Here is a 23,788-nt window from a genome sequence, read left to right as displayed (position 1 = left end):
GACTCCCCAAAAGCAACACGATACATTAGAACGGATATAACAGGTTTGACACCACTGGTTCACATCGCCTCCTACATTTATGCCGATGTGAGATTGGTCTTTTGGGAAACGGACAACAGCAAAGTCACCTCATTATGGGGATGCATCAGCGTGAAATTGAGAAGTCCGATTAAGCTTGTTTCCATCGCGCCGCGCCGTGCCCAATTTCTGTCATTCTCCCGTGTCTGATGTAATACATCTCCAGACCATTGTTTGTGCCCCCCGTTGCGGCTTCTCAAATTGTTGAAGGATCACAGGTTAATTTGACACGCTTCCAATTTTGGTCTGTGTAGAAATACAACTCGGATTTCCATGGTTGGCCCTGCTTAAAACTTGTGATTTGTTTCAGGGGAAAGCAATATCGTGTTGGGGAATTTTCACGTGAAGGTGAGAGAATCAAAATGTCCAACATGATAGTGATTTAGGTAAGAATTTTAACAGTTTAGAGCAGGGTTGGGCAAACTTTTTGGGCCGGTGGCCACATTGACTTTAAAAATTTGACAGATTTTGGCTGGGTCGGCACAACATACGATAACATATAAAAAAGTGCATCCGTTAACAGTACATATGAAACATAAACAGAAAAAAAGGACTAAAGTATTAACATACTCATCACTCATCAATTAAAGTAAAAGGTATTAAGTACAGAGTAAAGTAAGTAAAGGAATGTATTAAGAAATATTAAAATGTCATTTGAAAAAAGATGGAAGGGCTGTAAAACACGAAAAAAAATAAGAGTGTACACAGCTACTGCCACTGGTGATGGCGCCATAATGGGGTAAAAAAAAGTTTTTTGAATATTTGGACAACGTCGGTGGACCGGATTAAAAAGCCTAACGGGTCGTATGTAGCCCGCAGGCCGTAGTTTGCCTATGTCTTGTTTAGAGTGAGTATGTAAATTTGATTTATACAAGTGGGTGTTAATCACATGACACGATGTTATATTAGGTAGAGGGAGGTCTTTGCTTACATAAGATGATGCTACAAGATCATTTAAATATCATAGAAATCCTTGCTGTAATGAAAATGAAGCACCAGAGATAGATCTCGTCTCTTGGGAAGTGGTGCTTCTTAATCTTATCCCTGTCGGTCAATGCAGGTCAATCTTCCCCTGCCAATCAGGCCCAGATGTCAGGCTAGGTGTGAGAGACTATATGTGCAAGCCAGTTGTGATTTAGAAAGAGATAACTCTCCAAGTTTTAGCCCAAGCTGTGAAGCAATCAAAAACGAAGATAAATATAAATGCAGATTGAGGACGTGTAGGGCGCTCATGCACTCATCTGGCACGGAATTTTAAAAGCGCATTCAGACGCCGCTTCTGCAGAAGCAAAACAAAAAAATACGGTTGTAAAGCACAGATGTAGAAAGATGTGAGAATCCACCAAGCCCCCAAATCTTATTTGTTACCCTACTTGTACAACGTGATCAGACACCTTGTTTAAAAATGTCAACTGCCGGGAGCCGTCCGTGAAAGATGGCTTCATAACATATACATTCTCCACGTATATTATTTACAAAAAGGCGGCACGGCGTTTAATGAGCGCTAATTAAAAGCCGAGGGCTTCCAGATGATTGACAGTAAACGTTGCGGCATGTGACAAGCATCTGTAGTAGTGGAAAGGGTGGAAGGGTTTTTTCTCTACACTACACAAATATCACCTAGCCTAGTAACGCTGCTTTGGTTGTGGAAGCTACGCTTGAACCTGACTGGTGAATTCTGTCAATCACACTGGCAACAGCTGCCACGGTTCACTGGGAATGTGTTCGGAGAATTGTGTCAGTGTTATGTGTGTGTCAATGTACGGTGTGTGAGCATTTGGGATTAGCAGACGCCACTGAGTGTCGATTCCAACAAGTAGAAAGCATTTCTGTTCAGAGTTTGTAGGCTTATAGCGAGCAGGAGGAAGATAAATAAATGCTTTGCTTTGTTAACGTTTGCCTGGCACAAAAACAATTCAAGTGCCAGCAAGTACCTCGAGAATGCTCCCTAAATAGCAGAGCGCTGACTAAAGAAGAACTATCAGACTAATTGATGCCTGCCTTAAAATGTTTAGGAGATTCGAAAATATAGATTTGCTTCTATAGAATTCCAAATGTAATTTACAATATTTGCTGTTTTCCAGGGGTCGATGATATAATAAGATGAGTGCGTGACCAGACGTTTGGTCAAAGGGACGTTTGGTCGAAGGGTCTTTTGGTCGCCGGTCAAATGTACTTAGATATACTTAGATGTTAAACAGTACTTAGATATTAAACAGTCCTTAGATATTAAACAGTCCTTAGATATTAAACAGTACTTAGATATTAAACAGTCCTTAGATATTAAACAGTCCTTAGATATTAAACAGTACTTAGATATTAAACAGTCCTTAGATGTTAAACAGTACTTAGATATTAAACAGTACTTAGATATTAAACAGTCCTTAGATATTAAACAGTACTTAGATATTAAACAGTACTTAGATATTAAAAAGTACTTAGATATTGAACAGTACTTGGATATTGAACAGTACTTAGATATTGAACAGTACTTAGATATTGAACAGTACTTAGATATTAAACAGTACTTAGATATCAAACAGTACTTCGATGTTAAACAGTACTTCGATGTTAAACAGTACTTCGATGTTAAACAGTACTTCGATATTAAACTCTCTCTCTTAGATTTTAAACTCTCTTAGATATTAAAACTCTCTTAGATTTTAAACTCTGTCTCGGATATTAAACTCTCTCTCTCTCTATGATATTAAAATCTCTCTAATGAATATAATTTTGAAAGCAAGTTTCAACACTAAACTCACCAAAAGATCGGCGACCAAACGTCCGAGCACCCATGAGAGGCAAGGCAAATGTATTTGTATGGCACAACAGTAAGAGTGATGAGGAAAAAAATCTTTTGTATTTTGTATTATGTATATTTTTCATGAAATAAGAATTATTATTATCTGTCCTTAAAAAGGTGCATTTGGGTCTTTCAACTAACATACTTGGGACCGCCTCATTTTTAGGTTGTGTATCGCCTCACAAACTGAAAATACTTCATATAAAGTTAATTGTTGTTTAATGGACATAGCGTAACATTGTTCACACTATGACTCACCCAACAGTAATTTACAGTTTATCCCTTCGTTTTGACACACCCACGGTGTATTTTAATGTATTTTTTTGATGGAGCTCCATTTGATATACTTGGCTTTGATTCATTCAAATTTGGCAGGTTATTTAAAAGCACTCTTTCCTGTGGTGGGTTGAATTCCTCAGAAAACCTATTTTCACTTGACATGGATTTGAAATGAAATTTGACTGACACAAAGGTTTATGAATTGGTTTTCACAATAAAACCCACACGGATACCATGGCCAAATCCTGTGTAATCCCTGCTTCACGTTTTGCAGGGACAATGGTTAAGTCTCCCAAAATTGCAGGAAAACTACCAGAAGACATTTAAGTTAGGAGTCGAAGAATGACGCTGAGTCATTTTGAAGGCTATTTACTAGCCAGTAGACAAATTGATGCTATTTTACTGGATATAATAATACATATATACATATACATACACATACTCCTAAATAAATAAAGTAGAAGTAAAAAAATTGCAATTTTGGGTTTACATATTTAACAAAACTGGGGATAAATCACTGGGAACATTGCCAAAAGGCACAAACTGATAAAAGGAACTATGATATTTTGCTGTTTAATATGTCACCCCCATTTAATATACCCAGGTATATTAAATGGCGCACAAACATGAGGCTCAAAAATGCAAAAATCCTTTAATATACCCGGGTATATTAAACGGCGCACAAACGGGAGGCTCAGAAAAAGCAAAAAATCCTTTAATATACCTGGGTATATTAAACGGCAAAATACGGTATAATGTATTGAAACCAAAATTCCTAAACATTGACAAATTCAACCATTGTTGGCTATGTACGGTAATTTCTGTAAACCACCAATGTAGACCCCTCATAGTGTCCTAATGGTGGTGATTTGTTTGGATTTGGGGAATAAACGTTGCCTTTGGGCTTCTATAAGGTCACCTCTACTATATAAATGCCTTTGTAATCAAAAGGGCTGCACCTGCTCCAGCGTTGTTGTACTGGGAATAAGAAAAACAGGGCTTTTTTTTAATGACAGTGCCGACGGCAAAAGCATCCAGCGGCTGCAAAAAAAAAAACGTGACCCCCCCCTTGACACCCTTGTTCTCTCACAGCACCAGTTTGGACTTGAAGATCCAGATTCTGCTGCTTTTTAATTAAGTGGAAGGTCAAAGCTAATCGCATTTGACTTCAGGGAGCGACTACTGTCTGAGTGGGAGATGGGTGACATCCAGTCATAAATTTTATAGGGCAAAGCGAAAGTGGTGGGGGGTTTCATAGATTAAAAAAATAATAAAAATCAAAGACTACAGGAAAGTATGAGGTATCAGGTAGGTGACAGTAAGACTATAAATATATATATTTTTCCTGAGATTATGTCTGAATCTGGATTGACTAATACAATTTAATTTTTAATAAGGTTTAATTACTATGAGAATGAAATCTAAACCTAGTTTGGTATCATACCATTTTAACTTACTTCATATGTGTAAGTGTACATATGTATTTGTATATAACATGTACATGGATATGTATATATTTTTTTCAGCAACACGCTTATTTATTTATATATTTATTCATGTACTTATTTATTTACTTATGACCTATCAATTTATGTCTAAAATATCTTTTTCTGTGTCTGTATTCTCACCTTAAGTTTAATATCTAAAAGCGAGTTTAATATCTAAGTACTGTTTAATATCGAAGTACTGTTTAATATCTAAGTACTGTTTAATAACTAAGTACTGTTTAATATCTAAGTAATGTTTAATATCTAAGTACTGTTTAATATCTAAGTACTGTTTAATATCTAAGTACTGTTTAATATCTAAGTACTGTTGAATATCTAAGTACATTTGACCGGCGACCAAAAGACCGGGCGACCAAACGTCCCGGCGACCAAACATCCGGGCGACCAAACATCCGGGTGACCAAACATCCGGGTGACCAAACGTCCAGTCACGACCAAAACCAATGTATCACCTCACAAAAATCTAACTACCCATAGCGTAAGGAATACAACCCTTAAAAAAAAAAAAAAAATTCCATTGGAGATCAAATATATGCTTTAAATATGACTGCGGGCATATTAATTGCAGGGCTGGGTGGGTTAGAGTTTCCCTTTCTCCCCTTCAGTGATCTATCATTAACGCAAGATGTCAGGGTGAGGCCAGGAAGTCAATTAGAATGGATGTATTTGGGACTGCTACCGTCATTTTTCCATCTCATGTTCACTGGTCTGAAATGATGGAAGCCTTTTTGCTTTAAAGCCCTTTGTAAAAAAAAAAAACAAAGCTGTCGCTTGATGCTCTAGGGAAGGATAGCATGTCAAATGGACTGGACGCTCAGCCGCCTTGAGACCGTTTCAGTAACACCGCTTGTAACCTCTTAACATCTTGGTCAAAATAAGGAAAGATGAGCTTTTTTTTTCCCTTTTTTTTCTTCCTCAAGCTATCAGCACTCAATCAGTTCCCTGTTTCAAGCTCCCTTAGTAAAGACTCTCTTTCATGAACTTGTCCCTGTTCTCTTTTCCAGAGGTACTGACAAATGAAGCCTTGTCTTTCGGGGTTTTTTCCTTCCTAAAAGCCGAGAATAATCAAGCTTTGATCTGAATCAAAACATCTCATCTTGGATTCCAATTTAGTGTCCGTTCTTCTCAAAAAAAGCAACTTTTTTTGTCCAACCGTTGTTGTTTATGTCCATTTTTTCAGGTGCAAGTGTAACCTCCACGCCAACAGCTGTGTTTTCGACAAGGGGAAGCTGGGTTGCGAGTGCGAACACAACACCACGGGACCAGACTGTAGTCGATGCAAGAGGCACTACCACGGCCGAGCCTGGAGCGTGGGTTCTTACCTTCCGATACCCAAAGGAACTGCAAATATATGTGAGTGTATTGCCAAGCTTCACCATGGATACAGTCTGGTTTCAGATAGCAGCTGTTACTTGGCGTCACCATGGCAATTGTGGGATACATGACCATCTGATGGGAGTTTTAAACCCCCGGTTTAGTTGTTTGTTGTCGTCCTGCTGAGTCATACGCAAGATGGACTATCTAGTCATGTCCAAGTAGCCCCCCTAAACTCACTTGGGGTCATGCTAACAACCGGGTGCGGGAGGACAACTGTTGATTAACATCTAAAGACTTGATTTTTGTGCTTTGTGGATTTTATTCTTACAAGAAAAGTTATCCGATCGTCCAGAAACGCTTAAAGAAAAGCTAAGGAGTATATTTATCATTTAATTTTACTTAATTCAGGTTATTTTAAAATGACATGCTAACACTAGCTCAAGCACACAAAAGCAGGTAAACTCTCCCAAATTGGATTGGATCCCGTATTCGAGAAATTTTGATGTAACAGTAGCAAGAGGGTGAGAATACAGACACAGAAAAAGACATTTTAGACATAAATAGATAGGTAATAAGTAAGTTAATAAATAAATATGTGAATAAATATATAAATAAGGGTGTTTCTGAAATATATATATAAAAATATATATATATACATCCACATACTCCTTGCTCCTACCTGCAATGAGGGTACAGCACTCTATTGCTGAAAGAGCTTTGGAGGGACTCCACAGAATCATGCTCTGAAAACTGCTGTTCTGATTATAGTTTCATACTCTTAGATCATATCTAATCTGGAATGAATTTATTGTGTATAACTTGGGGAAATTGGATGAAAATCTAAGTACCCGGATGAAACCCACGCAATCAAAGAGAAAATATGCAAATGAATCAAAGAAACCCAGACCCCTGGCATATGTGCTAAGTGCTAGCCACACAATACCATTAAAAAAAAATTAAATAAACCATTTTTGTCGTTTTTCTACTCAGGAAGCCCCCTCTATACACAATATCCTCTTATCCCCATATAATAACCATACCATTTTGTCCATTAAATTAACCAATCTTCCACATCATTCCTTTACATCCAATTAAACACGAAATCCAGTGTCAAGAGTCCACTTAAATGTCTCTCCTATTTTTCTGCCTCTTCAAAAAAAAAGCAGAAGGTGCTCTTTTGCATTATCCACATTCTAATCTCGGATAGGACTTTAGTCACATTCATCAAATCCCATGCCTCAGGCCTGGGGGGGCTCTTTGCCTCTATAAATCTACTAATACAGTCACTCAGGGATTTGGCTTCTGGTGGGTAGGCAAGGCAAGGCAAGGCCAGATGGTGGAAGAATCCAAGCCCTCTGCTCATGGGCTGGCACTGACTCAGCCTCAACGTCAAGACACTCTCACGGTCATTCGAGATGCTCCATTTTGATCGCCTAGCTTTTGCCATATCGCATTTCCCGCCATCGATCTGCGAATTCCGTGCCAGGAAATACGAATCTGGTCGTCTCCGGCGCTTTTGAGTTTTTCTTCGATAATATCACATCTCTGTGTTGTTGTAAACGCGACATGATGCGACACACCGGTAGAAATCCGAGAAGATATTGCCGGGTTCACCTTACACCCGCCCGCCTTGACTGTTGAGTGACAGCTTGTTATTAAAAAAAAATAATAAAAAAATGCTAACATACGGTCACATCTGCAGTGAACTGATGAAATCACGTCTAGCGGCTTGAAAAAATTATATTAGCACTCATTTGCTAGTCGTATAAGATGCAATAATGTCACACATTGGAAGTGACGAAACTAATATTGTTCCCCTGGGGTGCCGAATCGTGGATATTTCCTATTCCTCATGCCTTTAACTATTAGTATATCCAACAGGAATATTATTAAACATAGAGTAGCTCATATGAAGACGAATACGCTGAACGTGCGGAATCCAATTAGCTTTTAATAGCGTTCATCTGTCATTAAAGATCCTCCTCTTTAATCAAGATGGCCGTTCATCTTGCAGGTGGGCTTATGATGAGAGCTGTTTGATTGGGGTTTGATAACATACACATGCCTTTTGCTTTTAAGGTGGATTTAATGGGAAAGTGTCATGTTAATTGCTATCATAAAACTAGTTGGGTGTGCCTGTCCATCAAGTAATTGTAAATATTCAACATTCATGTCAATAAATCTTTCCGCTTTTCTGCCAGAAAATGCATTTGCAAGTGAGTCACTAGCAAAACTTTAACCGGTTAGTCGAGCCATCAACTTGTGCTTGAAGGTGATTAGCGTACCTGACTATAAGTCGCACGAGCTATAGAATGCACAATCAATAAGGAGGGCAATTTTTATATGATAAGAAACCAAGAACTACCATATGTTAATATAATAATAGTCAAATGGACAACAACAGTCTGTTAAGATAACATTTTCTGAAAAATATAGCCTAACCACAACTCACACTTTGGTCACAGGCCCATCCAGTGCTCGGACGTTTGGTCACCGGTCTTTTGGTCGCCGGTCAAATGGTGACAGAGTTTACTGTTAAAACCAGCTCCCAAAATTATATTCATGAGAGAGAGTTTAATATCTAAGTACTGTTCAATATCTAAGTACTGTTTAATATCTAAGTACTGTTTAATATCTGAGTACTGTTTAATATCTAAGTACTGTTTAATACCTGAGTACTGTTTAATATATAAGTACTTTTTAATATCTAAGTACTGTTTAATATCTAAGTACATTTGACCGGCGACCAAACGTCCGGCGACCAAACGTCTGGGCGACCAAACGTCTGGGCGACCAAACGTCACAGCTCATCCAAGCCTTGGAAAAAAAATGCAACTTATTGTCCAAAAAATACGGTGTTCCCATAACACAACAAAATGATTGAAATTATTTTAGTTTTATGTTTTATCCTGAAATGTTCTTTGTTGTATTCTTCCCTCAGGTATTCCCAGCAGTCACGGACCTTCGCGTAAGTTGACTATTTCCTGGCTATTCAGCATGATTGTAATGATCTATCTCCATCATTTATGACTAATATCAGCACGCAAGATCTGTTATATTCTGTTATTCATATTCTGTTTTATTGTGGCATGTTTTGTTGCTTTTTCTGCTGACTTATAAGGTTCACTGCACCAAAAACAAACAAAAAAGTGCTCGTTTTCACAAAAACTTTGCATAGATCCATTTCTAAAGTCTATGCTAACCATATGTCCATTCCATACTCTCGGTAATTTCTCTGTTTACACACATTTTAACATTTTAAGGTCCACCTACAGCACACACACATCAATAAAATCCATAAAAAAAAACACATTAAAGCCATGTTGAGCTTTAGTAAGGAAGGCAGGTCTTTTGAGTGAGTTACTCCATCTTTTCATGAGGGAAAAAAATGCTAGTATCTCACGTTTTGGGCTGGTTTATCAGCAGGTAGCGCCAACAATCATTTCTACCTCCCACACTAGCGCACAGACTAATATTTGCCTGCAGCCAGAGAAGAAGAAGAAAAGTCTATTTTCTTAAGGATGTGGCTCCCACCATGCATCCGTCACCCTGCATGCCGATGCCTGAAGGTGACTCTTTTTTAGCAGATGACAGAAGAGCCACCAAATGTAAATGTCTTCAAATGTCTTCAACTTTGTCTTTCATCCGAGACGCATGCAGATGTCACCCAGTCACGTCATTTTGCCTTTTCCCAAATGCGCAACCGAAAAAATGTTCTTGATTCATGTCAACGGGGACGCGCATGCCGTCCTTGACATTCGGTGCTCGGACGTTTGGTCGCCGGTCTTTTGGTCGCCAGTCAAATGGGGACAGTTTACTGTTGAAACCAGCTCTCAAAATTATATTCATGAGAGTTAAATATCTAAGAGAGAGAGTTAAATATCAAAGAGAGAGAGTTAAATATCTAAGAGAGAGTTAAAATACCTGAGAGAGTTAAATATCTAAAAGAGAGAGAGTTAAATATCCAAAAGTGAGAGTTTAATATCCAAGTACAGTTTAATATCTAAGTACTGCTTAGTATCCAAGAACTGCTTAAAATCCAAGAACTGCTTAAAATCCAAGAACTGCTTAAAATCCAAGTACTGTTTAATATCCAAGTACTGTTTAATATCTAAGTACTTTTAATATCTATGTACTGTTTCATATTTAAGTACTGTTTAATATCTAAGTACTGTTTAATATCTAAGTACTGTTTCATATCTAAGTACTGTTTCATATCTAAGTACTGTTTCATATCTAAGTACTGTTTCATATCTAAGTACTGTTTCATATCGAAGTACTGTTTCATATCTAAGTACTGTTTCATATCTAAGTACTGTTTCATATCTAAGTACTGTTTCATATCTAAGTACTGTTTCATATCTAAGTACTGTTTCATATCTAAGTACTGTTTAATATCGAAGTACAATTGACTGGCGACCAAAAGGGACCAAAAGACCGACGACCAAAAGACTGGCGGCCAAAAGATTGGCGACCAAGCGTCCGGTCACGTCGCCATTCAAATGGCATGACTGACACAGTATGTAACGACCCGGCGTAACGTCTCCATCTTTACGCAGATCGAGCAAACGCGTCATCTCTTGGCGTCGCAAATCGTAACCAAGGTAGGCTAGAGGCTTTGTGATTTTAGCATGACCATCAAAAGAAAAAAATTAAAAATCCCCATTTTTTATCCCATGTCATTCCTGCCATTTTTCATGTCCATGTGAGGAAAATGATCATACCTCCTAGTTTCAAATCTGCTTGAAAGTTTTAAGGTCCACAACTAAACTGGGTTATATGTTACCCGCATTAAAACCGTGCTGCCTTGATTGTGCATGCCAGCAAGCACAGAAATTCCCACGGCTCTCAACAAAGCGGCGCACGATGGCGTTCGTCCGCGGCCTCCTCACCTGCGCCATTGCGCACTCTTTTTAATTACCCACGATGCTCTCTATGGGGAAGTCATCTACAGGAGGGGGAAGGTGACAAAAGGAGAAATCAGCACCCCCTGGGCCTGAGGTTATTATATAGACGGTGCTGGATATACCTAGCCTTAATCCTCGGGTTGGGCTATCCGCTACATTATATGCCAAATCACATTTACGCTGCATGAGCTTGATGTAAAGCTAACCTTTGGATTAGGAAGAACATGTGCAAATAGATATGTACTGTAGAATGATTGGGTATCAAAGATTAGATGGGGTTGTCCATTTTTTTTAGGCCTTGGAAACCCTACAGAAGGATTTTTTTGTACTAATATGTGGACAACTGAACAAAAGTATCATATACATCACCAAGATGTGGCAGTTGTTCGTCTTTTTACTTTAGTTTTTAATGTAATGAGATTTTAAAAGAAGAATTTGGGTCAGTTTTAAAGTATTTTCACGACTATACGGCGCATTGCATTTAAAGGCGCACCTTCAACGAATTTTTATTTTTTTCCATATATAAGTCGCACTGGATTATAAGGCGCCCTGTCTATTTTGGAAAAAAATAAAGACTTTTAAGTGTGCCTTATAGTGTGAAAATTAAGGTTGAGGATGTTAACGAAGTTTATGTCTTAAATGAGTACTTCAAGTTAGCAGTTGGGTTCAAAAAAGGTTAAAGTTTGAAATTATTGTTTCAAAGTAATCTATCAAAACAGGATTAAGCTTCAGGTTTTAAACATGAGTTCAATTTTTAAGCCACGATTCCGGTTATTCAATATTTTCTGTAAATAAAATGTCTCTACTCCCATCTCAGGTCAAGTTCCCGATAGAATACATCATATTCCGCCATATAAATGATGTTTACGTTTTCAATGTATGAATAGAAAACTGTTTTAAACCTTTGAGTCCTTCTAATCAATTCATGACTACTTAATAGACTCTAACATCCACTAAGCAATATTAAATCAAAGAACTCCCATTAAAAAGGTATAAACTCGAATGTATATCAGAAAAAAATGTCTTTGAATGGCAGATATCTGTTCGGACTGAAAGCGCTACGATTAATATTGAGCGCCAGTCCCTGCAGTCGTGATTAATGGTGAAGCCTTTATGTTAATATGATAACGGGAGAGGCAGAGCCCAGAGCGCTGGGTTTCGTCTTACCCTGACATCATGGCAAAAGATATCGATCAAAGGTAATTGAGGCAAACGGCATATAATTAGGAGATGGTGTATCTGAGAACTGTCTCCTATTATTTACTTGCTATCTACGGACCAAAGGGGACCATTTCAAGATAATGATGTGTTGTTGCTCACCGTCTTTTTCGTCAAGTCAATGTTTACTCACTAGAGATGGGTAGACAAATCAGCCCTTATTTGTTCTTAAAGAGGGATGCTAATAATCTTGTTTTGAAGTCGTGACAGTGCGATACTGCACGATGGAAAGCAGTCCAAGATTCAAGTGTGCTCATTATTTTAGGGTTTGTTAGTTTGTCATATGCGTGTCCGGACGTTTGGTCGCTGGTCTTTTGGTCAAATGTTGACAGAGAGTTTACTGTTGAAACAAGCTCTCAAAATTATACTCATGAAAGAGTTTAATATCCAAGTACTGTTTATTATCTAAGTACTGTTGAAACCAGCTCTCAAAATTATAGTCATGAGCGTTTAATATCTAAATATCTACTGTTTTTAACAGTACTTAGATATTGAACAGTACTTAGATCTGAAACAGTACTTAGATATGAAACAGTAATTAGATATTAAACAGTACTTAGATATTGAACAGTACTTAGAGATGAAACAGTACTTCAATATGAAACAGTACTTCGATATAAAATTACTTCGATATGAAACAGTAGTTAGATATGAGACAGTACTTAGATATGAAACAGTACTTAGATATGAGACAGTACTTAGATATGAGACAGTACTTAGATATGAAACAGTACTTAGATATGAGACAGTACTTAGATATGAGACAGTACTTAGATATGAGACAGTACTTAGATATGATACAGTACTTAGATATGAAACAATACTTATCTATGAAACAGTACTTAGATATTAAACAGTACATAGATATTAAATTATTTCTCTTAGATATTAAACTCTCTGTCACCAAAAGACCGGCGACCAAACGTCCAGTCACGGAGATTAGGCCATCACAACAACAGAACTGAATTTACTGATAGATTCAAAGTTATTCAATGCAGTTATCAGCATTAATAAGATCAGAAATAAATGGGCAACCCTGTCCTGAATTGAACTGAAGTATTTGGTATAACAATGCCGTTAGTATTTTAACAAAAGCTTGCAGGACTGGCATAGATTACACACAGGAACATGGTTAAAACCTAGTTCTAACATATCTTTTTCCCCCTCTGCCATTTTACTGTGCAAGGGCAGCTTTAATTTTTATTATTAGCCCTCTTGTGAAAAGGCTATTTCCAATGAAAGCTCTCACAGGTAAGCTCTTTTATATTGCAGCATCTTCTTTATTGAGTTTAGATCAAACTCCAAGACTGGCCAGGTTAGCGCAAAGCAAAAATGTGATTATACCGCGACGGGTGCTATCTAATTATGCAGAGCTATCTGGGTAAATATTACATCTTCCAGGATGTGCACGTCTGCCAACAATGAAGCTGCGCAAAGATAATGGAATTGCCAGTTGTTTTGGTGAAGAATACTTAATCATATTTAATGAATGTATGTCCGTCAGAAGGGAATATTTCGGAATGTCAAGCGTACAACTGCTTCAAAATGTATACATCTATATTTTCTATACATTCGATTATTTTTTAATAGGCTTATTACTTTTTGTCAACCCAAAAACTGGAGATATGCCGAAATTTTGCGTGAAATGGTTCACATGTTCGTCACAAACAAGGTTTTTTGGAGTCAAGAATAAATCTGCTGACATGCCTGTGTACTCTTTCTTTAAAAATAGTTGGAGGCAGCCAAAAATTGTTCTTTGCCTCTCTAGAAATAATGAGATATAATTAAATAGCATAATTAGATAGCACCTCTACTGTGAGATTTTTTTTTTAATCACGAATGTTTGAACTAGGACAATACTGTTAAATATGCAGATGCCAAGTTTACAAAATCTTGCAAAAAAAGCTCCTCCTCCACCAAAAAATAAATAAAAAATCCAAAACATCAACAAGAGCTGGCTTTAGAGGTGACTGTGTAGTTCCCTTCAAAAATAAAGTCTCTTTCCCACTTTAAAAATGTATTAAAAATACATTTGTATATACGTACATTTTATTTACATTGTTCTATTGTATTCTGTTTATTTCTGTCCCTGCCCCACATACCTGGACCTAAATACCAACTACCATCCATGAATTCCCATCTCTGAACTTCTTCACCAATCATCTTAAAGCCTGACTATTAAACGAACAAAATTGCGATAACATAATACTGCCTGAAACTGTGCTATATGTGTATGTATGTTTAGTATATTTCATCATTTATCGACAACCTACACAATGGACTAAAGATGGAAATTAGCCCTCGGCTACAATCTTACAGATTGTTCATTGACATAAATATAAATATTTTCATGAATATGTGCCGTCCCTTCTTAAATAAATCCAACTCAAACTCAAATGAATCAAAGAACAGTAATACTGATTTCAATCCCACCACGCCGCTTCATTTATCATCACTTCACTGCATCCAATGTTCCCTCTAATTTTTCATTGGTCTGGGCAGAAAGACAACCTGAGTACCAGTGTGAGTGATATCATCATTGCTCGCCATGGGCATACTAGTATCATATCTGCCATAAGCAGGTAAATGTCAATGTTCCCTCTAATTTTTCATGTAAAACATGCTGTAAATCCCAAAAAACATAAGAGTGGACTTAGTTACTACCACTAGCTGCCACGTGAATGGCGCCATCATGGGGTAAGGGGTATAAAAATACCAAAAAAAGTTTGGATTTTATTTACTGCGCGCCATATAATTGCTGCTGCGCAGAGAAGAAAAAAGTACAATTAGAGGGAACATTGACAGTCACCATGCTACGTTTACTCTTTAGTTTCATTTCTCATTTGCTACTTTAAAACTCTCCCGCAAAAGTCCTTGTCCTGACCTCCCTCTACAAAGCACATGACTCAAGACAAGATGAGAAGAGGCATCCCATCTGATGTTCTGTATTTTGTGCGCCCGCAGCCCGGGTGTGCGACAACGCCATGCTACGCTGCCAGAACGGCGGCACATGCCACCACCACCAACGCTGCCACTGCTCCCCGGGCTTCACCGGCATCCTGTGCGAGAGGGCTCGCTGCCAAAGCCCCGGCGAGTGTGACGAGCAACTGTCGGGAAGGGCGACTCGCCACGATGCCGTTCGCCAACTTGCTATCGCCTTGCTGTTACTGATTGTTTCTCTGTGCTGAGTCACCCAATTCCCCTCCTTAAGAGGGACCCCCACGCAAAACAAAGTGGACCTGTGGATAGTATGGACCAAAATGCTGAGCAAGTTGGCGACCATTTTGTACGTCTAAGGACGCCGTGGTGGAATAGTACGCTAAGTGGACTCATGAAACGTCACTGCTGTCTTGTAATCTTAACACAGGAAACTGTTAAATGTGATTGGATGAGTTTATCAAAGAGTATTGCAAGGACTACCTGTATAAAAAAAAATACATACTTTCTTAGCATTGTCATCAAAATTCGACTTGAAATGTCGTTGGTCTTTTGGTCGCCGATCTTTTGGTCGCCGGTCTTTTGGTCAAATGTTGAGTTTACTGTTGAAACCAGCTCTCAAAATTATATTCATGAGAATTTAATATCTAAATATCTACTGTTTTCAACAGTACTTAGATATTAAACTCTCTCTCTTGGATATTAAACTCTCTTTCTTAGGTATTAAACTCTCTTTCTTAGATATTAAACTCTCTTTCATAAATATAATTTTGAGAGCTGGTTTCAACAGTAAACTCTGTCACCATTTGACCAGCAACCAAAAGGGACCAAACATCTGGCGACCAAACGTCCGGGCGACCAAACATCTGGCGACCAAACATCTGGCGACCAAACATCTGGCGACCAAACATCTGGCGACCAAACGTCCGGGCGACCAAACGTCTTATGCGACCAAATGTCTTATGCGACCAAACGTCTTATGCGACCAAACGTCCTAGGCGACCAAACGTCCTAGGCGACCAAACGTCCGAGCACCCAACCAAAACAAACCAAAAGGGGTACCACCAAAATATCCCTTTAAATTTCAAAAAAAAGTATCTTCGTCTCCCCCGGTGTGCTTTTTTATAAAATGACGATAATTCTAACACATGTTTTGGATGAATAATGGACCTTATCTCTGGGCATTAACCATATACGCGTGTCACTTCGGAAGAAGAAGCTATTTGATGCCTCTAACGTCCGGGAATTTTGTTGGTATACACCTTCCAGGAAAAGCCTGAGGGTTGAGAGTAATATAAATAATGATGACTATGTAAGTGAACTGGAAAATGTTCAAATATACGGACTGCCTCAGTTGGCTTTCTTACTTTTTCTGTCCCTTTCACTCTTGCCTTCCCTTACTTTACTTCTTCCTCTGCTTCTGGTGACTTTCCCCTTGCATTGTTTTTTGCAAAAATGGCGCACATCTGCAGCTAAATGGAGGCCATCTACAAAAAAGCTTGGTGTTTAGTTCCGCTTTGTAGTCATGTCAAAGTGCAGGGCTGTGTAAAGAAGTTGTAACATAAAGTAAGTGTATTTAATTTTTGTACAAAAACAGATATTTTTCATGAATTTGCCAAGCGCTGTTTGCTTGTTTTCTATTAAGGTAAGCAGACATGGACTGTCAAACGTTTTTGGTTGTAATTTTTTTTGAGTTTTTTCAGATTTTTTTTGCTCGTGTGCGCAACAGTTCCTTAAAAAAAGTGTTTACACAATCACACAATACAGTTCCACCAAAGGGGAAAAAAGGAAATCATGCCTTGTCCTGTTGTTGTTGTTCACTGAAAGCTTATTTTGGTTAAAAAAGCACAAAAATTTGAATGCAGATGAAGTCAAAGAACAACCAATTCAATATCAATTTCGACCTAAAGTCATTTTAAGGAAAAACAAGAAATGTAACCATATTAAAACATGTCAAGCTAAGAAATACCAAAGCAAAGCTATTTTTTTTACTGCTGACAAGAAATTGAAGCAGTAAAAATACGTAGAATTGAGTCAAATTAAATAAAGCTATCGTATTTTAACGACTATAAGGCGCACCTTAAAAGTCTTCAATTTTCTCCAAAATAGACAGAGCGCCTTATAATCCAGTGTGCTTTATATATGGAAAAAAATAATGTTTAATTCATTGACTTATAGTCATGAAAATACGATAATTCAGATGGAATCAAACAAATGAAAAGAATCCCAGAAGAAACAAATACTTCCAACTATGAAAATTGTGCAGCAAATTTATCGATTGTAGTAGACTAATGAACTGCATCACTTTTAGTGCAATAATACAAAGTAGAAACTTGCAGTTTCATATTTTAGTGCGACTTATATATGAACATTTTCTTAATTGGGTGGGTGTGTCCTATACTACTTCCACTATGCTCTTGTCTTCTTATAAAATCATTTCTAGTACAATAATAAGAACCCCAGAAGAGACATATACTTACAAATATGAAAGTTCTGCAGCTAATTAATCAATTGTAGTAAGCTAATGAACTACAGGTCTTTTAGTGTAAAAATACAAAGTAGAAACCTGCAGTTTCACATTTTAGTTCGACTTATATATGGACATTTTTCGTCATTCGGTGGGTGTGGCCTATACTACTTCCACTGTACTTCTTATGGGATAATTTCTAGTAAAATAGTGCTGTTAAATATATGGACATAAATTCATGAAAATTATACTTGCGTTTCTAATTGAGGACAAGACAGATTTACTTAATTCTACGTCACCATATTAAAATTCAACTTCTGGTGAAAACCAAAAACATTCGTTATGAAAACTGAAAAAACGATAGGTCAGTATTAAGTTCACATCAGGGATCACAACTAATCTTTCATCCAAATTGGAAGAAGGAAGGAAAGTCGGCGTCCTGCTGTGGGAACGTTCATGGCGGCGTTGCGCTGAGGGAGAATGAGCTTTAATTCGAGGAGGGTCAATGAATAAAAATCAAGTCGCATCCCACTGGGTGGCATATTGAGTGCTGAGACCAATTTTATTTGAGAGATTAATTTCCTTCCCAAGGGTTGTCGTGAAACGCCGTACTGTGTGTGAGAAGAGTGGAAAGTGCTTCTCACAAAATGATACTCGCAATGAATAAAAGACAATGGCTGTTATGGAAATTGTAAAAGAATCATTGTTAAGACAATGTAAAAGCATAAAAAGGCGGATAAAAGATAGAGTGGATTGGATATTAATTTAGTGGAGCGTGTCGTGTTTATTGAGACGAGAACGTCATTAATATTGCGTTAATATGAGGAAGAACAAAAGCGCAGCTGGAAAAGGTTGGTGTTTTAATTTATGATAAAAGTTCCTGAAACAAAGAAAATTCAATTTCAAAATTAAAAAATACATTTAATAACTAGCTGCAACAGGAAAAATTTTGGTGTTTTTATTTATGACAAAAGTTACTAAAAAATGTAATTTCTACATTAAAAAAATAATACAATAACTAGCTTTAACTGTTTTAGATGTATATTATGTTTCCTGATTATTTTTCCCTTGTTATATCAATAATTGCAGTTTTTTTGTCAAAAAAGCAGTTTGTAAAACCTAAAAATAAATCAAAATATTTTCTGTTTTCCACTTTAATATTGAACATAATTAAAAAAATATTTGTTTTCCTTTTGAAATAAAAACATAATAAAAGACATTTTCCTTGACTAAGGATTTGGGCAATTTATGTAATATTTAAAGAATTATTTTGCATTTAATGCATTCTAGCAAAGAAAAACAGATACCATAAATGGCCTTACATAATCTGCATAGCAACAGATACTGGTTTATTAAAGATAAGCGCAAAAGAGAGTTACTACTTGTCATATTGTAGAGTTGCTTTGTTCTAAATTTTACACAAATTCATATCGAAAACTTGCTAGCGGTCAAATGCATACTGTTAAACAGCATTTATCCAAAAATCAACTTTTTGGCGATTTGACAATTTAGCTCGAGGCCTTGCCACGTAACGTCGGTTGCCACGCAGTGTGAAGCGACAAGTTAGAGACTGAGGCGGTGTTTGAGGGCTAATAAATACATTTGTGACATGTTAGCGCACCATGCATAATAATTCAGCCTTTTTGGACTGCACAACATAAATATGATGATACTTAATGTTATTATTTGACATGTTATCTCACAATACACTAAAAGAAATGTCACTCACTGGACTAAATGATACATTTAAAATGACATAAACATCCTCAATCATATTCACGATATTTTTTTTCACCTTAAATAATGAACTTGATCAGTTATGTATGTAAATTTCTACCTAGCAACATCACATTGGACTGTGCATTTCTGATTGGACTGTAATTTATTACTGAAGTGCACTGATAATTTAATTATTATTATTTTTTAAGTGTTGGTCAGAAATGAAATGAAAAGCAGTAGTTTTCTGACAAATATCCAAATTAAACCCCATTTTTTTTCCTTCCACCAAAGTAAATATTTATACTATCATCACACATGCGTGACCAGACGTTTGGCCGCCCGGACGTTTGGCCGCCCGGACATTTGGCCGACAGTCAAATGTACTTACATATTAAACAGTACTTAGATATTTAACAGTACTTAGATATTAAACAGTACTTAGATATGAAACAGTACTTAGATATGAAACAGTACTTAGATATTAAACAGTACTTAGATATTAAACAGTACTTAGATATTAAACAGTACTTAGATATTAAACAGTACTTAGATACTAAACAGTACTTAGATATTAAACAGTACTTAGATATTAAACAGTACTTAGATATTAAACAGTACTTAGATATTAAACAGTACTTGTATATTAAAATCTCTTTCTTAGATATTAAACAGTACTTAGATATTAAACAGAACTTAGATATTAAACATTACTTGTATATTAAAATCTCTTTCTTAGATATTAAAAAAAAAAAATTTGGATTCCTTCTAGGCTTTTGAAACTTTTGAAATAAAAAGACTTCTGCGCTCTTCCCGACTCTCAGTAATGTTTACGGTAGAGTTCCGCGAATCCTTGTGAATCAAAGCACCGTGTGCGGAACGCATGCGAACGTGGCACGTTGTTATGAACAATAAATCATCCTTGACCCGTCACCGTTGCGCTTCTATTGTCACGAAAGAAATGAAACAAAGTGCAACTTCACGCCGAATGGCAATGAGCACAAAGACCTTTTTAGCACAATACTGGAAAGTTATCTACAGCCTGACAAAAGAAGCTCTGCTTATTTCTTTCTCAGGCAAGATGTTCATATTTTCCACATCTTTTTGCAGGTCAACTTAAAAGTTTCTTTGTTCTACACTTTATAAAAAATGTATTTGGGAAATTTCATTGTCACGGTAGCAAGAGGGTGAGAATACAGACACAGAAAACGACATTTTAGACATAAATACCGCTTTGTTTTGACATTTTCTGATGAGATACTGTTTTGAAAAGGGACCACTAAAAACCCTTTAGTTCTTAAATAAGTCATTTTTACAAGTTTACTTTGTTGCATTGATGCTCATGTCAGATAAATCTGATAAAAGCAACATATTGACAAGTATAATTACAAAAGAAACTTTGCACTAAGGGAATTTGGCAATTCTGTAGCTATTTTGACATTATTAATAACTTATTATTGATGTTCCCTTGAGTTTTTGCTCTAGTTTCCAGTCCAGAAGTAAGGTTAGATTAGTTGTTTTCTGGCAACATGAGTTTCCAAGACTAAAAATATTTAAAAAAATAAAAAAAATGGCAAAGGCAAGTGTCAAAGTGTAAACACCTTTCCATTCACTGGCTCCAGCTAAGTGAAAAATATCACTGCTGACATAACACGACAGCGCCTGTCGGCTTTGTAAGATGAAGTATGAAATGTGAAGCGGTTGGGGTTATTACCAAGAAAAATACAACAAAACCTTCAAGGCCAACATGTCCGCCGTGTCTCTCTCAGGTCTGTATGTGGTTTTATTGTTGCACAAATAGCCCTCCATAATTGTGTACAATATTGACACAGTGCAACAAAATTACAAAAAAACGGGAGTTTTTGTCACAATTGATTGGCCTTTGTGCTGCTAATTATTTTCTGAACAATAAGGCGCACTTTCACACCGGATTATAAAACAGATGTATTAATAGTGGTGGTGGTAGTAGTAATAGTAGTATTCGTGATGGTAGTAGTAATAGTAGTATTCGTGGTGGTAGTAGTAATAGTAGTATTCGTGGTGGTAGTAGTAATAGTATTATTAGGGGATTGTGTTATACATTAACTAGATGGAGCTGTGCTAAAGGGGTATTTTAGACAATAATTAGACAATACTAATCCATATATTAGACGCATTTTTAGGAAAATTAAGTATTTTAGTTTAGAAAACATGGTACTTATGTGATACTATTCTGTCTTGGTAGAGGACAAAGAATGAACGTTTGGCCGCCGGACGTTTGGCCGTCAGACGTTTGGCCGTCAGACGTTTGGCCGTTAGACGTTTGGCCGTCAGACGTTTGGCCGCCAGACGTTTGGCCGCCAGACGTTTGGCCGCCAGACGTTTGGTCGCCAGACGTTTGGTCGCAAGACATTTGGCCGCCAGACGTTTGGTCGCCGGACGTTTGGTTGCCGGACGTTTGGCCGCCAGACGTTTGGCCGCCAGACGTTTGGTCGCCCAGACATTTGGTCAAACGGTCAAATATACTTAGATATTAAATTCTCTCTCTTAGATATTAAAATCTCTCTATCTATGATTATAATTTTGAAAGCTGGCTTCAACAGTAAACTCTCTGTCACCATTTGACCGGCGACCAAACGTCTGAGTACCCCTTACAGAACATCTACAGGGAATATAGCACCACGATGCATGCATACATTTTCAATTTAGTTTCATAAAGCTGACCCCAACCGGATATGTACCAAAAAAAAAAATATCATCACGACCGCAAACCAATCGCACGACTCCTCATTTAAATAAAATGCAATCAGTTCACCAGCTACAGATGGCATTATAGTATAGCGCCTCATACGTCTTCCCTCAATACCAATTCAGTGCCACACCTCGATTTGAAATCCATCCCAGATTGCCCCGGTCCGTTAAAGGAATCATATGCGTATCTGCTCCCGATGGCGTCCATAAATAAAAGATACCTGTGGTGAGTCGGTCTGCTGGTCGGTCTCCCGCAGCTCTGAAGGAAATCCGTGTGCCCTCATTTATTTCATGTGGCAGTGGCGGTGAGATTTAATGGTGCTTTTTGCTTCAGCCTTAACAAGTTGGAACCCGATGGGGGGTTGGAAGTGAAATAACACATCTGTAGGCTACCTGGGAAAATGTACAAAAAGATTGTGTCAAGCCAAAAAGATTGTTTCAAGCACTTTGCACCCCTGTGTTTTTAAGAGATGGATGACCTGTTTAATGAATTGAGGCTATTAAAGAACATAGCGTCAATTCAAAACGGGAAAGCAGGCGATAAAATGAAAGGAATACTTTAAAAAATGGATTTGCAATTGACATCGTTTCTTTATTACTATCAGTAAAAATATGAATGCAAACATTAGATTTAAAATATTTATATTTGTCATATTTATGCCATTGCTGCTATGTATTCAGAATTTAGCTACAAATGTTTTATGTATAGTTTAATTTTATGAATTTATTTATTTTAAAAAAATTAACTGATTATATGAATTTATTTATTTTTTTAAAAATTAACTCATTTTATGAATTATTTTTTTTAAACAAATGTAAGTCTATGAATTAATTTATTTTAAAAATATTCAACTCATTTTATGAATTTATTTATTTTAAAAACATTTAACTCAGTCTATCAATTTATTTATTTATAAATATTTAATTCCGTCTATCAATTTATTTATTTATTTAACTCATTTTATGAATGTATTTATCTTCAAAAAAATTAACTCATTTTATGAATTTATTTGAAATATCACCCAAAACGGCCACTTTTATTTATTTAAAAAATACATCAACAATTCCTCCACTTTACTTATCTTACCTTATCCTCTTCCTTACCTTAAGAATTGCGGCCTCCATTAAGCATCAAAACTCAGGCAACATTATTTTAAAAAATACATCAAAATGGAAAAACAAGATGATAGCAAAAGAGACAGAATTGTTTTTTTTCTTCTCATTTAAACTCCTGAGCTGAAATCCGTAATCAAACCTTATAAAGATGGTAAGAAAGAGGTCGTACCGTCGTTCCTGATGCATGAAGTCGTCACATTGGTCTTATCATTTTCATTATTTATGCTGTTCTTGAAGAAAAATGATGTGCTCTGTAACACAAGGGATGCAAACAAAACAACCTTTAGTGAAGTGACAGATGCCCTTTAGAGGCAACGTGGCTAAAAAGGTGCAAATAGGGAAATAAAAAGCTTAGCTTATTTTAGCTAAGGAAGATTTTCTTTGTTTAGGGAAAGGTCATTCGCAATATCCCATGTTAATTAATATAGAGCTAGCTCTATTACTGGGATCAGGTTATTGTTATTCAAATGGGACAACACCTGTTTTATTAGTAACAAGTGCCTAAATGCTATACAAATATAGATCGATCAATATAAATCGATTAATGCATTATTGAAAAACAGTCTTACCAGTAGGCCATGCACACATTGAATGAACAATTATTTCCGGTTTCATGCATTCCAATATGGTACTGGTCCGTTACTAAATGGGACCTAATAGAAACATTTATTGTACAAAAAAATAAGGTTCCCTTTAAACTGATTGAAATGCA

At 36.8% G+C, this 23,788-nt stretch overlaps 2 protein-coding genes across 3 annotated transcripts in view; one reads left to right on the top strand and one right to left on the bottom strand.

Annotated features, from left to right (window-relative positions):
- Nucleotides 1-15,537, top strand: part of LOC144201278 (netrin-G1-like) — a 43,624-nt gene extending 28,087 nt beyond the window's left edge. The window contains exons 4-7 of one of the 2 annotated variants that reach the window (XM_077723774.1): nucleotides 5,849-6,021; nucleotides 8,927-8,953; nucleotides 10,545-10,589; nucleotides 15,075-15,537. In XM_077723774.1, the coding sequence (XP_077579900.1) occupies nucleotides 5,849-6,021; nucleotides 8,927-8,953; nucleotides 10,545-10,589; nucleotides 15,075-15,298 (469 nt within the window). In that variant the 3' untranslated portion in view covers nucleotides 15,299-15,537. The remainder of the gene's footprint in view (nucleotides 1-5,848; nucleotides 6,022-8,926; nucleotides 8,954-10,544; nucleotides 10,590-15,074) is intronic. The other variant, XM_077723775.1, reaches the window with a different exon arrangement.
- LOC144201279 (collagen alpha-1(XI) chain-like) overlaps nucleotides 1-23,712 on the bottom strand; it is a 155,359-nt gene extending 131,647 nt beyond the window's left edge. The window contains exons 1-3 of the mRNA XM_077723776.1: nucleotides 23,646-23,712; nucleotides 23,246-23,327; nucleotides 22,182-22,353 (exon numbers count right to left, since the gene is read on the bottom strand). The gene's annotated coding sequence lies outside the window, so the exon portion shown is untranslated. The remainder of the gene's footprint in view (nucleotides 1-22,181; nucleotides 22,354-23,245; nucleotides 23,328-23,645) is intronic.
- Between the last annotated feature and the right edge of the window lie 76 nt (nucleotides 23,713-23,788).

Source organism: Stigmatopora nigra, chromosome 9 (assembly GCF_051989575.1).
Source record: "Stigmatopora nigra isolate UIUO_SnigA chromosome 9, RoL_Snig_1.1, whole genome shotgun sequence".
Classification (NCBI taxonomy): Eukaryota; Metazoa; Chordata; class Actinopteri; order Syngnathiformes; family Syngnathidae; genus Stigmatopora; species Stigmatopora nigra.
This window is presented reverse-complemented; position numbering and strand designations above follow the sequence as displayed.